Source organism: Heliangelus exortis, chromosome 3 (assembly GCF_036169615.1).
Source record: "Heliangelus exortis chromosome 3, bHelExo1.hap1, whole genome shotgun sequence".
NCBI lineage: Eukaryota > Metazoa > Chordata > Aves > Apodiformes > Trochilidae > Heliangelus > Heliangelus exortis.
In genome coordinates this window covers 113,573,228-113,587,448 of record NC_092424.1, presented here as the reverse complement: position 1 = coordinate 113,587,448, position 14,221 = coordinate 113,573,228, and the positions used below count along the sequence as shown (strand labels likewise).

The 14,221-nt window shown below is 46.1% G+C and overlaps 1 protein-coding gene across 1 annotated transcript; it reads left to right on the top strand.

The window, feature by feature from the left end:
- Nucleotides 1–503: 503 nt before the first annotated feature.
- Nucleotides 504–11,957, top strand: LOC139795357 (serine/threonine-protein kinase pdik1l-like). Its single transcript, XM_071742261.1, has 4 exons — nucleotides 504–1,144; nucleotides 2,936–3,152; nucleotides 7,303–7,556; nucleotides 11,223–11,957. The coding sequence occupies exons 1-3, from the start codon at nucleotides 599–601 to the stop codon at nucleotides 7,536–7,538; spliced, it is 999 nt and encodes a 332-aa protein (XP_071598362.1). The 5' UTR covers nucleotides 504–598; the 3' UTR covers nucleotides 7,539–7,556; nucleotides 11,223–11,957.
- Nucleotides 11,958–14,221: the final 2,264 nt, after the last annotated feature.

Genomic DNA, 14,221 nt, shown 5'->3' with positions numbered 1-14,221 from the left:
AAAAAAAAAAAAAAAGATGGAAACACCAGGACAGGGACGTGACAGAAATGATCAGTGGCAGCTCAGGGATGTGCTGCAGCTGCTGAGGGATGAGAACATTGACAAGGGTGGGGGGAGGGAAAGAAGTGAAAGATTTAGCACCAAATTGACACTTCTGACCCATTTTTATTTCTTTGAAACTTCAGTTCTGGGAAGGGGAAGCTCAGCTCAGCTCCCACCCGGGCTCTGCCCTGCCTGCTGCTTCCTCACACTAAACTGGGGCCAAATCAATGGCACTCCTCAGGTGGCTGCATCCTGCTGTGCCCTGAGGATTGCACTTGATCACATCTCTGGAGATCCCATGGATATAATTTTTTCCTCTAAAATCCCTCTTTTTAGCTGCTTCTCCTCCTGCAGCTCCCCTCCTGCCCCCCCCCTCGAGTCGATGCCGCTCGGGATTATTCGCAGCCGACGTTTGGGGAAAGTTTGGAGCTTTTTTTGTATCCCCTTCTCTTCCAGGGTTTGACTTCGGGTGAGGGAGTGAGTGCCATGAATCCAGCTTTTTCCCTCTGAATTCCCTTTCCCTTGGGCTGCAGTGAGAGGGAAGGGAAGGAAGGGAATGGCCACGGAAGCCAAGTACAGCATCGTGCGGGAAGTGGGGCGCGGGAGCTACGGGGTGGTTTACGAAGCCCTCCTCAACCAAAGCAGAACCAAAGTGGCAGTCAAGAGGATCCCCTGCAACGTCCCTGAAAACGTCGAGCTGGCTCTCCAGGAATTCTGGGCCTTGCAAAGCATCCAGAGGCAGCACGAGAACGTGGTGCAGCTGGAAGAGTGCATCCTGCAGAACGGCCCAGCCTTCCAACCCATCGGCCGCCGCTGCGGGGAATCCCACAGCCACCTCCTCCTGGTTGAGACCTGCCTGAAAGGGAGGAGGTGCATGGATCCCAAAGCTGCCTGCTTCCTCTGGTTTGTCATGGAGTTCTGTGATGGTGGCAACATGAATGAATTCCTGCTGGCCCGCAGCCCGGATCCTCAGCTCAACAACAGCTTCATGAGGCAGCTCAGCAGCGCCGTGGCTTTCCTGCACCGTAACCAGATCGTCCACAGGGACCTCAAAGCTGACAATATCCTCATCTCTCATGGCCCGGGGAGTCCCGTAGTGAAGGTAAAAAGAGGGGGATAAAGTGGGGTTCAAACTTTGCTGGAGCAAGCTGCCAGGGGGAGTCCCAGAGTGAAGGTGAAAAGGGGGAGTAAAAACGGATCCAAACTTCGTGGCACCTGCTCTGGGCTTGCTGGGAGCAATAATCAACATCTGATAGTGCTCCTGGGCCTTTTTTGGGGTTTTTTAGGAGTCTTGGAAGGAAGCAGAGGCCTTTCTGAAACGTCCTTTTCATCCCCTGCTCACCCTGTTGGGAGGAGCAGTTCCAGGGCTAGAGATAGAATCACAGAATCCCAGAATGGGCTGGGTTGGAAGGGACCTCAGAGCTCATCAAGTCCAACCCTTGCTCCACTCCCCCCGTGGTTCCCAGCCCATGGCACTGAGTGCCACATCCAGGCTCTTTTGAAATATCTCCAGGGATGGAGAATCCACCCCTTCCCTGGGCAGCCCATTCCAATGCCTGAGCACCCTCTCCAGAAAGAAATTCTTTCTCATGTCCAACCTAAACCTCCCCTGGCACAACTTGAGACCTCTTGTGCCCTCTTGTCTTGATATTCAGAGAGCTCAGAGACAGAAATAAACCAATGGGTTGGGGTTTTTTTTAGGATTTTTTTTTTTTTTAGCTCCCTTAAAGAGTTAAACACTGCCCTCTTACAACAGCTGAGGCTCCCAGTGTCACTGCCTGGAGCACCTATTGATGTCTGGGGAGGTGGGGGATGTCTCTCCCTGCTCCTTGGGGGTTGATGCCCAGCTCCAGCTGAAGGCTGCCCAGCTGCCTGCCTCCCAGCACCAGCCTCAAAGTGCTGCTTTGCAGAGAGCTGAGAAAGCTGAGAGCCAGCTCAGTCCTGAGGATTTGATCCTGAGAGTTCCCCTGCTTAGACATCAAATAGTAATAGGCTGGTGCCATGCAGATAATTAATTCCTTGGACAAAGATCATTATTGATCTGAACGGGCTTCGACCTGCAGAGCTGGCAAGGGATGCTTGAATCAATGTCATCTGAGTCACTGTGGGTAATAATCACAGCACCCCAGAGTGCTTTGGGTGGGAGGAGACCATAAAGCTCCTCATAAAGCTCAGTTCCATCCCCCTGCATGGTCAGGGACCCCTCCCCCAGCCCAGGGGGCTCCAAGCCCCATCCAACCTGGGCTGAGACACTGCCAGGGATGGGGCAGCCACAGCTTCCTTGGGCAACCTGGGCAACCAGGGGCTCAGCACCCTCACTCTGAGTACATCAGGTATAAATACACCTTGAATAACATCCAGGGGAGACCCCCCTGGGGTAAAGCTGTGTCCATCCCTGGGGTCCCCATCAGCAGAAGGACACGGAGCTGTTGGAGCCAGTGCAGAGGAGGCCCTGGAGCTGCTGGGAGGGCTGGAGCAGCTCTGCTCTGGAGCCAGGCTGAGAGAGTTGGGGGTGTTGAGGCTGGAGAAGAGAAGGCTGCAACGGGGAGACCTTAGAGCACCTTCCAGTGCCTGAAGGGGCTCCAGGAAAGCTGGGGAGGGACTTGGGACAAGGGCCTGGAGGGATGGGACCCTGCGAGGGGGAAGGGTTTGGAGCTGGGAGAGGGGAGATGGAGAGGAGATCTTGGGCAGGGAGGGAGAAATCAGAGTGAACTTCCACAGATTCCTGTTTTTCCCCACATCAGGAAGGGCAGCAAACCCCAGGAGTTGGGGAATGGGCAGAGGAAAGAACCCAACCAGGGCCGTTGTGGGGTGGAATTTCCCGAGGTGCTGCTTGAAAACTTCCTGCTGGGGAAGAATTTATTTTGCTTTTCTTCTTTTCCCCCTCCTGCAGGTGGCAGATTTTGGGCTGAGCAAGGTGTGTCAGGGGAAGGGGAATGTCAACCAGCACCGCTTCTCCTCAGCCTGTGGCTCCAACTTCTACATGGCTCCAGAAGTCTGGGAAGGGCACTACACTGCCAAGGCTGACATCTTTGCCCTTGGGATCATTTTCTGGGCTATGGCTGAGAGGATCACCTTCCAAGATAGGGATACAGAGAAGGAATTGCTTGGTGAGGATCAGCCCAGTGCTCTCCTGCTGTCACTCAGCTCTTAGAATCATAGAATCCTAGAATGGGCTGGGTTGGAAGGGACCTCAGAGCTCATCAAGTCCAACCCTTGCTCCACTCCCCCCGTGGTTCCCAGCCCATGGCACTGAGTGCCACATCCAGGCTCTTTGGAAATATCTCCAGGGATGGAGAATCCACCCCTTCCCTGGGCAGCCCATTCCAATGCCTGAGCACCCTCTCCAGAAAGAAATTCTTTCTAATGTCCAACCTAAACCTCCCCTGGCACAACTTGAGACCTCTTGTGCCCTCTTGTCTTGCTGAGAGTTGCCTGGGAAAAGAGCCCAACCCCCCCCTGGCTCCAACCTCCTTTCAGGGAGTTGGAGAGAGTGATGAGGTCTCCCCTGAGCCTCCTCTTCTCCAGCCTCAACACCCCCAGCTCCCTCAGCCCTTCCTCACAGCACTTGTGCTGGATCCCTTCACAGCCTCCTTGCTCTTCTCTGGACCTGCTCCAGCACCTCAAGCTCCTTCCTGAGCTGAGGGGCCCAGAACTGGACACAGGACTCAAGCTGTGGCCTCCCCAGGGCTGAGCACAGGGGCAGAATCCCTTCCCTGGACCTGCTGGCCACGCTCTTCCTGACACAGCCCAGGATGCCATTGGCCTTCTTGGCCACCTGGGCAATTGGAGGGATCCTTTGAAAAATGTTCTCCCAGCCACAACTCCACAGTCTGCCTGCCAGACATGCTTTGAATTTTTTTTTTCACTTGCAAACACCAAAATTGGGTTTGTGGTGTTGGATTTATTTTTTTTAGCATGTTTAGGGGTTTTGTTTTTAGGAGAACTGCAAAGAAATCTCTGTTTTTCTTCAGCATGAGTTGCTCCTAATTTGGTTGTTCCTCATCCAAGCCCACCAGGTGTTGAAGAGATATCACTAAAGCAGAGAAAATGCATTTTATATTTGCATTTTATATATTTTTTTTTTTCTGGAAAAGCTTTGCTTCTGCCAGAAACACTCCAGCATTTAAAGGTTAAGGGAAAGATTGCTTCTGGCTTCTCTGCTGTCTCCCTTGCCCTCAGGAAAGCTCTTCCTAAAGGGATTTGGCCCTTATTGTCACTGAAGAACTGGAAGAGGGAAAAACTCCTGGCTGGTGGGGAGGTGTCTGTCCTCCAGCTTTCCTTTTCCTAGGGGGTTCAGTATCTCCCATTTGCTCAGAAATGTTTTCACTGATTTACTTTTTATGCCTTTTTTTAATTTTTATTTTATTTCAATGCTCCTAAAACAAAAAAATTCCTTTTTTTTGGAATTGGACTTGATGTGACCAAGGGATGGGATCACTCCCAGCACTGCCAGGGAGTTATTTTATTCCCAAAAAATAAACTGGGGATGGATATTTAAATGTTGAGGTCAACTTCCCTGCCCTCTGGCCAGCTTGCCTCCCAGTTTGGAGCTGCAAAATCTCCCAGGGATGACCATGGATGAGTCTCCCTCTCCCCCTTCTCCCTCCCTCTCCCCTTCCCCCATTTTTTAAATACTTTTGCTAAAGGATTTATTTCAGAAGCTGCAGCTTGCAGAGGCAAATCCATCTCCAGAGGAGAGAATGCCAGTCGTGCACATTAGCATAATAAAGCAAGACATCCACCCAGGCTCCCAGATCATTCTCTACCTGTCTGTCTCTCTTCTAAACCTTTAAATTCTTTCCAGGAATTTCCAGGGAGGAACTTTTAACAGCTTTTGCCTTACCCCTTTAATTATTTTTTTTTTTTTTTTTTTTTGCTCTCTTTGTCTTCCAGTCGACTCTCTTCTAATTCCACCGTTTCTTTCTCTTTAAAAACACCAAACATTGATCAATGGTTTAGTTCCTGCTGACAGAAACAGGCAAATGGCTGCAGCCCAGACCAAAGGATGAGGAGATTTCATCCACATCTCTCCCCACCAACCCAAGAGAAGGAGTTTGCAGGGCCCAACCTTTTCTCTAGGCAGCCAGGTCACTGCATTTGAAACATTTATTCTTTTTTATTTTTTGCTTGAGCAGGCAAAGCTGTTTTCACTTGTCTGTTTTGGAAGCTGGTTAATCATTTTATTTTTTTTTTTTTTTTTTCCAAGACCCAGTGAAATTATTTCAGATTACCAGGAGCAAATTTACATTTCCCTTCCTTAATCTTGCTGAGGAGAAGCTGGTGATGAGTAAATGGCATATGCTGGTGTTATAATTGAAAACTGTTTGACTAACTGAGCAAATAAGGTTGGTTTGGGGGTTTTTTTTGTGTGTTTAACTCTTTCAGAGTCACCTCAGATGAGCACAGCCTCTTCTAGAGCTTCCAACTCTGCTCAGGGGGTAAAATAGAGGTTAATTCCAGCAGCCTGGTTTTGTTTTGTTTTGTTTTTTTCCATGCCTGACAAACTTGCTCCCTCTGTTCCTCACACAGCTTTGTGCAACATATGGATTACTGATTGAAAGTAAAAAAAAAAAAAAAAAAAGCCAAACAACCCTGATAACCTCTCCCCATATTTGACTTAATAAGTGATTTTTCTTCCCACGTTTTCCTCCCAGGTGTTTGTTTCTTTTGGGTGATTTTTCTGTCCCCCTTTTCCTCTCAGGTGTTTCTTTTGGGTGATTTTTCTGTCCCCCTTTTCCTCTCAGGTGTTTCTTTTGGGTGATTTTTCTTCCCTCCTTTTCCTCTCAGTTGTTTTCATTTGGGTGATCTTCTCCTCACCTTCTCCCAGGTGTTTGTTTCTTTTGGGTGATTTTTCTGCTTACTTTTTCCTCTCACTTGTTTTCTTTTGGGTGATCTTTTTGCTCACTTTTTCCTCTCAGGTGTTTCTTTTGGGTGATTTTTCTTCCCACCTTTTCCTCTCAGATGTTTCTTTTGGGTGATCTTTTTGCTCACCTTTTCCTCCCAGCTGTTTGTTTCTTTTGGGTGATCTTCCTGCTCCCCTTTTCCTCTCAGGTGTTTCTTTTGGGTGATTTTTCTGCTCCCCTTTTCCTCTCAGGTGTTTCTTTTGGGTGATTTTTCTGCTCACCTTTTCCTCTCAGTTGTTTTCTTTTGGGTGATCTTCTCCTCACCTTCTCCCAGGTGTTTGTTTCTTTTGGGTGATCTTTTTGCTCACCTTTTCCTCTCAGGTGTTTCTTTTGGGTGATTTTTTCTTCCCTCCTTTTCCTCTCAGGTGTTTCTTTTGGGTGATTTTTCTGCTCACCTTTTCCTCTCAGGTGTTTCTTTTGGGTGATTTTTTCTTTCCTCCTTTTCCTCTCAGGTGTTTCTTTGGGTGATTTTTCTTCCCTCCTTTTCCTCTCAGTTGTTTTCTTTTGGGTGATCTTCTCCTCACCTTCTCCCAGGTGTTTGTTTCTTTTGGGTGATTTTTCTGCTTACTTTTTCCTCTCACTTGTTTTCTTTTGGGTGATCTTTTGCTCACCTTTTCCTCTCAGGTGTTTCTTTTGGGTGATTTTTCTGTCCCCCTTTTCCTCTCAGGTGTTTCTTTTGGGTGATTTTTCTTCCCTCCTTTTCCTCTCAGTTGTTTTCTTTTGGGTGATCTTCTCCTCACCTTCTCCCAGGTGTTTGTTTCTTTTGGGTGATTTTTCTGCTTACTTTTTCCTCTCACTTGTTTTCTTTTGGGTGATCTTTTTGCTCACCTTTTCCTCTCAGGTGTTTCTTTTGGGTGATCTTTTTGCTCACCTTTTCCTCTCAGGTGTTTCTTTTGGGTGATTTTTCTGCTCCCCTTTTCCTCTCAGGTGTTTCTTTTGGGTGATTTTTCTTCCCTCCTTTTCCTCTCAGGTGTTTCTTTTGGGTGATCTTTTTGCTCACCTTTTCCTCCCAGCTGTTTGTTTCTTTTGGGTGTTTTCTTTCCCAGATTCCTTCTCCCTACCACACATAAAAAGGATTCCTGGAGTTTCTCCTTTCCCTCTGTTACCTGACTCATTAAATCCTAGAATCCCAGCTTGGAAGGAACCTCAAGGATCACCTGGTCCAACTCTTCCATTATTATCATTTATTCTAATATATAACACACTCTAATTTCTATCCTAATATTATTTCTCTGAGATGTCCCAACACCCCCTTGAGCTGAGACTTCTCCCCAAGTGGGAGAACCCCCCACATTCCCTAGGAACCCATTCCAATCCAATCCAATCCTCAGATGGATTCCTTCTCTCTGCTCAGGAACTTACGTCTGCCAAGGCAAGGACCTCATCCCCCTCGGAGAAGCTTTGCTGGAGAACCCCAACATGAAATTACAAATTCCCCTGAAGAGCAAGAAGTCCATGCCAGAGGATCTCTGTGAGCTCCTGAGGGACATGCTGGCTTTTAACCCCAAGGAAAGGCTGGATGCTTTCCAGCTGGAAGCCAGGATCAGGGAAATCTCTTACGGAAAAAAACGCCAACACTCCCTCTCCTAGAGGGGAAAGGACCTTCAGGTGGGTGGCTCTGCCAGGCTCCTCCCTCCTCACACAGAGTTTAGGGGGGGATTTTCTGTTCCTTTGCTTCCCAAAGCCCTAGAAAACAAAAGGGACCAGGAGCAGTTGTGAGAATGCAGCAGTGCAGTCCAACCAGAAGGTGAAAAAGCTTCCCTGAACATTAAGGAGAAAGAATTTGGGTAAAATGCCTCTAAAAAAGAAACTTCAGCTCCTTAATGGGGTTTCTGGAGGGAATGGGCTGTACTGTCTCTATTCTGACCAGCACATCCTTCACCCTAAACCTCCTCACCCTTTACCCTAAACCTCCTCTCCCTTCATCCTAAACCCCCTCACCCTTTACCCTAAATCTCCTCACCTTCCACCCTAAACCTCCTCTCCCTTCACCCTAAACCTCCTCTCCCTTCATCCTAAATCCCCTCACCCTTTACCCTAGATCTCCTCACCTTCCACCCTAAACCTCCTCACCCTTTACCCTAAATCTCCTCACCTTCCACCCTAAACCTCCTCTCCCTTCACCCTAAACCTCCTCTCCCTTCATCCTAAATCCCCTCACCCTTTACCCTAGATCTCCTCACCTTCCACCCTAAACCTCCTCACCCTTTACCCTAAATCTCCTCACCTTCCACCCTAAACCTCCTCTCCCTTCACCCTAAACCTCCTCACCCTTTACCCTAAACCTCCTCTCCCTTTACCCCAAACTTCCTCTCCTTTTACCCTAAACCTCCTCTCCTTTTACCCTAAACCTCCTCTCCTTTCACCCTAAACCTCCTCTCCCTTTACCCTAAACCTCCTCACCCTTTACCCTAAACCTCCTCTCCCTTCATCCTAAATCCCCTCACCCTTTACCCTAAATCTCCTCACCTTCCACCCTAAACCTCCTCTCCCTTCACCCTAAACCTCCTCACCCTTTACCCTAAACCTCCTCACCCTTTACCCTAAACCTCCTCACCCTTCACCCTAAACCTCCTCACCCTTTACCCTAAGCCTCCTCTCCCTTCATCCTAAACCTCCTCACCCTTTACCCTAGATCTCCTCACCTTCCACCCTAAACCTCCTCTCCCTTCACCCTAAACCTCCTCACCCTTCACCCTAAACCTCCTCACCCTTCACCCTAAACCTCCTCACCCTTTACCCTAAACCTCCTCTCCCTTTACCCCAAACTTCCTCTCCTTTTACCCTAAACCTCCTCTCCTTTTACCCTAAACCTCCTCTCCTTTCACCCTAAACCTCCTCTCCCTTTACCCCAAACCTCCTCTCCCTTCACCCTAAACTTCCTGTCCCTTCACCCTAAACTTCCTGTCCCTTCACCCTAAACTTCCTCTCCCTTCACCCTAAACCTCCTCACCCTTCACCCTAAACCTCCTCTCCCTTCACCCTACACCTCCTCGACTGCCACCAAAGGAGGGCAGATTTCTGCCAGCACTCCAGCATTTCCCCTCTCCTGTTTGTTGCATTTACAATATATTTCCTAACTAAATACAACCTCTAGTGGGCAAAGTTATGGTGTATTTGTAGGTGTGCATCTGAAATGTGGTGTTTGGGTCTGGGAGTAACTGTCAGATTAAAACCAGATTTATTTTATTTGAATTAAAGCTCTGCAAATGCTCAGAGAGCACCAGGAGAGCTTCCAGTCCTGAGCTGGAAAGGAAAGGTCAAAGGTTTTGAAGAATATTTTGGAAAATTAAGACTGGAGGTCTTGCCAAGTCCTGGAGTGAAACTGTTGGCTTTATGTGCCCACTTTGAGAAAAAAAAAATTATCCTGATCCTTGTGAGTTCTTGATGTGGCCTCTTTGGTATCTGCCCTGCTGGAAGTTGGCCATTCCAACTTAAAATTTGAGATGTTTTTACCAGATTCTGTGTCACAAAGGGATTTATTTGTGTGTGATAATGTCCTGAGCCTGAGCATCTGGCTGTCCTTCCATTCTGATCAGTTCAATGTTCCTGATCTTGTGACAGATTTCTCCTTCAGCTGAAAATCTTCTTTCCAGTTTTTTTTCCCATTCTGCACTATTTTATGGAGCACACCTGTAACCCTAGCAGGATTTTTTCCTCTCCAAGCCTGGTTGCTTGGTTCCATCTCCTCAAAATCTCAGCCCTTGCTGTAGACAAATCTCTTCAGGTCCTTGTGAAACACGAGCATTGTGTTTGGGCTGAAAACTTTCCTCCTGATGTTTTCCAGGATCCCATCTCCCTCCTTTCATCCCTGTATCCCTTCATCCTCTTGTAATGACTTTATATCCCTTTTTTTTTTTTCATTGGAGTTGCTTCTAATTAATAAGATCCAATTAATAAGATTTTGTTCACAGCTGCCATGACCTTATCTGTTCTCTTACCCAGTTCCACCCCCTCTCAGCAAGAAGAAGTGTCTGACCCACAGTGGTTTCCTCTTTTTTTTTGTTTTTTACCAGTAACACCTCCAGCTCTGTGTCTTTGGCATGCTTCTAATTAGGACATGGCTGTTAGTGCAAATGTTAATTAAATTAGTTAATAAATTAAACAACTCCACTGCCAGTGCCCATCTTGATAAAACTCAACTCCTTGTTTCTAAATTTTCCATTTCAGTTTTCCTTTGGGCCAGGTTTAGCTGCCTTACACCCTTTTTTTTTTTTTTTTTTCCCCCAATCCCTACCTTTTCCTGCCTGTCTGTTACTTCCTTGTGTGATTGTGCATCAAATGCTTTCTGGAACCTCAGTGGGCAAGACCCAACCCTTTTTATTTTAAAAAAACCAGGTAGTAGTTCTGGAGGCTCCCACCTGAACCAGGCCATGCTTAGTCTGATTTAGAGGAATTTGTAAGGATTAAGAGGAAAAAAAAACCAGGCTCTAGCAGCATGGTGGCAGACTGGCTACTGTTGGCTTTCCTTTTTCATTATAAAACCAAAAAGATTTGGAAAAAAATCCCCAGCACATCCAGGGTGTATCCCTGAAACCCCCACCCAAGAGGTGGATTTTATTTTCCTGGTAATTATTGTTTTCCTGATGGGCAGAAAGCTTCCCAAATCCTTTGCTCTCAGCATGTAACTGGGGTGGATGCCCCCAGCAGGCACTCATCTTGTGCTGCTCAAATGCTCAGTGCTGTGCCTGAAATGAAAACCAGCTCAGGGTTACCTTAAACACCAATTCCTGGATGTTTTGGGGCAGAAAAGAAATCAGTTTCATATCCACCTTCCCTACTCTGGAAGCAGAAGAAGTGCAGAAGCTGAGCAGGGTTTCTCACTGGGCTGATTCCAGGTGCTTCAGATGAAATTTTCCAGTAGAAATTCTCTGAATCAAACAGGAATTCTCTGAATCAAACAGGAAATTTTTTTTTTTTTTTTTTTTTTTTTTTGCAAGGAACTCTCCAGGGCAGGGCAGAACTGTAAAACTCCTCAAGAAGAGTCTGAAAGGCACCTCAGTGAGTTGGCTTTCCTGAATTTCCTGAACTTCTAGGGATACAACCTCTGATAGAGAGAAAACCTTGGATATAGAACCTCTGATTAAAGCCTTTCATTGCTCAAAACTGGGATTTTCCCTGAGGAAAACCTTCCTGTGTGTCCCTGCTCCTCCTCTGTGTCCCCAAGGCAGCCCAGCAGGCATGGGGACCTTTGGGATGGACCAACAAGTCTTTGATTTTGCTAATTTTATCTCTCTTTTTTGTTTTTTTTTTTTTGTTTTTTTTTTTTGGCAGGTGCTGTGTCCCACTCTCACCTGGAGGCCTCAGCCAGCTCTGCCTTCCTTTGGGATGAGTGGATTGATCCAGGAGACCTGGAGATGGCTTCCCAGTTTTCCTTCCAGAACGGTTCTATTTAAATGGACAAAAAAACTTTTATTTATTTGTACAGTAATTTTAAGAGGACAGCTCCCAAAAAAAAAAAAAAAAAAAAAGTAATCTATTTTTATGCAGATTTTATGATCATTTGTGTTCTTTTACACAGTGAGTAGAGCAGGTTGGCTGAGTTGATCTTTGCTTGGCCACACTTTTTGAGGCCTTTTTTTTTTTTTTAAAACTTTTTTAAGCAACCCTTTTTCTTGCCATCCTCTGACTGCCCTTGCAGAGAAACCTGGAGAAACCTCCTGGAAATCAATCTCTCTGCCCCCACTGTGTGCTGACCACCCTGCCAGTGCCTTCTCACTGCCAACACCACGTGGCTTGTCCTTGGCACAGAAATTCTCTTTAGATGAGGTTTAATTGGAGCTTTTTTTGTGTCTTTGGTTGGTTTTGGTTTCTCTGATTCTCCTCCACGTAACCCAAGTGCTCTGCTGCTGAGGGAGCTGGCAAAGCTCTCAGTGTCTCTTCTGGGAATTTTGGGGGTTTTGAGGAGAAACAAAACTCTGTTTCCTTCACAGGAGCTTCTGGATATTCTTGCTTAGATGAATTAAAATGCTTTCTTAAAATAAATACAAAGAATGTGGAAGATGCCAACTCTTTGATTAGAATGTGTCACACCAACACTTAAAGTAGTTTCAGGAGTTGTGCTTCCTGCTGTGCTGGCTGCTTGTGCCAGCTGTTTTTCCAAGGAAAAGGGAAAGGACAGAGCTGGAATCTTGGCAGGTAAATGGGGAGTCTAATTTGCCACCCAGGTTTGCAAAAAAAAAAAAAAAAAAAACAACAAACCAAAAATCCCACCCCGTTTTTATGTATTTCTGTAAACTTCACTCTGCTCTTCTTTCCTTAATGAGATGGGAGTTCCTGGTGGAAAATAAAAAAAAAAAAAAAAAAAAAAGGTTTCTCCTCTCTGCTGGAGGTGTTGTTGTCTCCTGTTAGACAGGAATAAGCAGCCAAAAAAAACCAAAAAAAAAAAAAGTGACATGGTGACCCCCTCTGTGCCACCCTCAGGACAGAAATACATCTATTTCTGTTAGAAATCACTCTCTGATTTTTTCACCCTGTCCTCTACCAAGATTGTGGCTGCAGTAAGAGAAGGCTCTGTGCTTTAAGCAGTGGTTTGTGAGCTTAAATTCAGGGAGAGGCTCTTTTCTTCTTCCCATGACTTTATCCAGAGGATTCCCTGCCTTTCCATGAGGAAGTTTCTCCCCTCCTCCCCCAGGCTGTCAGCCACCTTTTCCCTGCTCATTGGCCTCAGTGCCTCCAGCAGGTAAGGAGTGGGCTCACCAATAGGAGTGGAGGATGTATGAAAAAAATAAATCATTCCAATCATTAAATTAAACTTTATTTTTGGAATTCAGAGAGTCCCTGGTCTGCTCGTGCTTCTCTGCTCCTGTGTTCAGCACAGGAGGGACACAAAGTGGCTTTGAAACTCATTCAGCTCCCAACACCTCAGTGCTGGGGACTGGGAAGGAGCTGGGAATGGGGAGTTTGGACCTTTTGGTACTGAAAGCCACAGGTTCTGGAGAGCAATTTTTCCTCTGGTGGCAGCAGCTCTACCTCTGACTACAGCTCTATCCCCAGTCCTCAGCATTCCTTCATTTTTAACTCATCTTGGACCTTATTTTTTTGTAGTCTAATTTTTGTTCTTCATTTTTAACTCATCTTGAACCTTATTTTTTTGTAGTCTAATTTTTGTCCTTCATTTTTAACTCATCTGGGACCTTATATTTTTTTTTTTAATCTAATTTTTGTTCATTTTTAACTCATCTTGGACCTTTTTTTTTTTTTTAATCTAATCTTTGTCCTTCATTTTTAACTCCTCTTGGACCCCTGGGGAGATTTTTCTCCCTGACCAGGAACACCCTTCTGCTTTCCTCTTCTGAGGGAAGGATTTTTCAATCTTTTTCATCCTTCACCCACCACAACTCCATTGCCCCTGCTCTGCCACCTCTTCCCAGATCACTCCAGTGCTGTTTCTAGTTGGGTCCAAGTCCATTTTTCTGGAATAAAATGGGTTTGGATGCACCTGTGCAACACCTGAAAATTCTTGGGCAGAAAAATGGCTGTTTATTAATTTTTTTTCCTCATTTTTTTGCCCTGCTAGGTGCAAATCTCCCAGCTGCTAGATATTTTTAGCTACCTATCCTTTAAATCATGTGAAACTCTATTTCCAAATTAATAAAACACTGGTTTTATTTTTTTAATAATGCACTAAAAGTCTGGTTGGACTGAGCATCTCCTTGGAATTCCTTGTAACACATTTTTTTTTTTATTGTTGTTAAGGTACCACAGTTTATTAAGGCTGCTGTTAAATGAACATCTGCAATGACAACCTCTAATTTCAGTGACTGAAAGGGATGTGAGGGGAGAATCCTGGAGCTGCTGCTTGGAGCTTTGTGAAAACAGAAGTGGTGGAAAGGGTAAATTTTATATCTGTGTAGCTGGGAAAGGAATAGGGGAAGGGAAAAAAAAGGAATTTGTGGGGTTCTGTTTCAAAAGCTGCACGCAGCTCATTAATAATAATAATATAGCTGAGCAAAAAATTAAAGAAAAAAAAAAAGAAAGAGAGGAGTTTGTCAAAGACCTAGAATTTGGGAGTGGGGGATGGGAAGTTGGATAAATTATGGATGTGAGGGAGAAAATAAACTCCTTTATGGAGTGGATGCTTTGGGGGAAACTTAAAGGGGGGCTCAGGGCTGAGTTGTTGAGCTGCCTGGTGAGGGTGGGAGTGTCAGAGGGCTGAAATCAGCCAGATTTCTGGAAAATAATTCTCAGAGTGGTGTTTTAGAGCAATCTTGGTTTAGGGGAGGTCCCAACCCCATTTTTGAGCTGCTGGTGGAGCTGCTCTCTCCATGGTG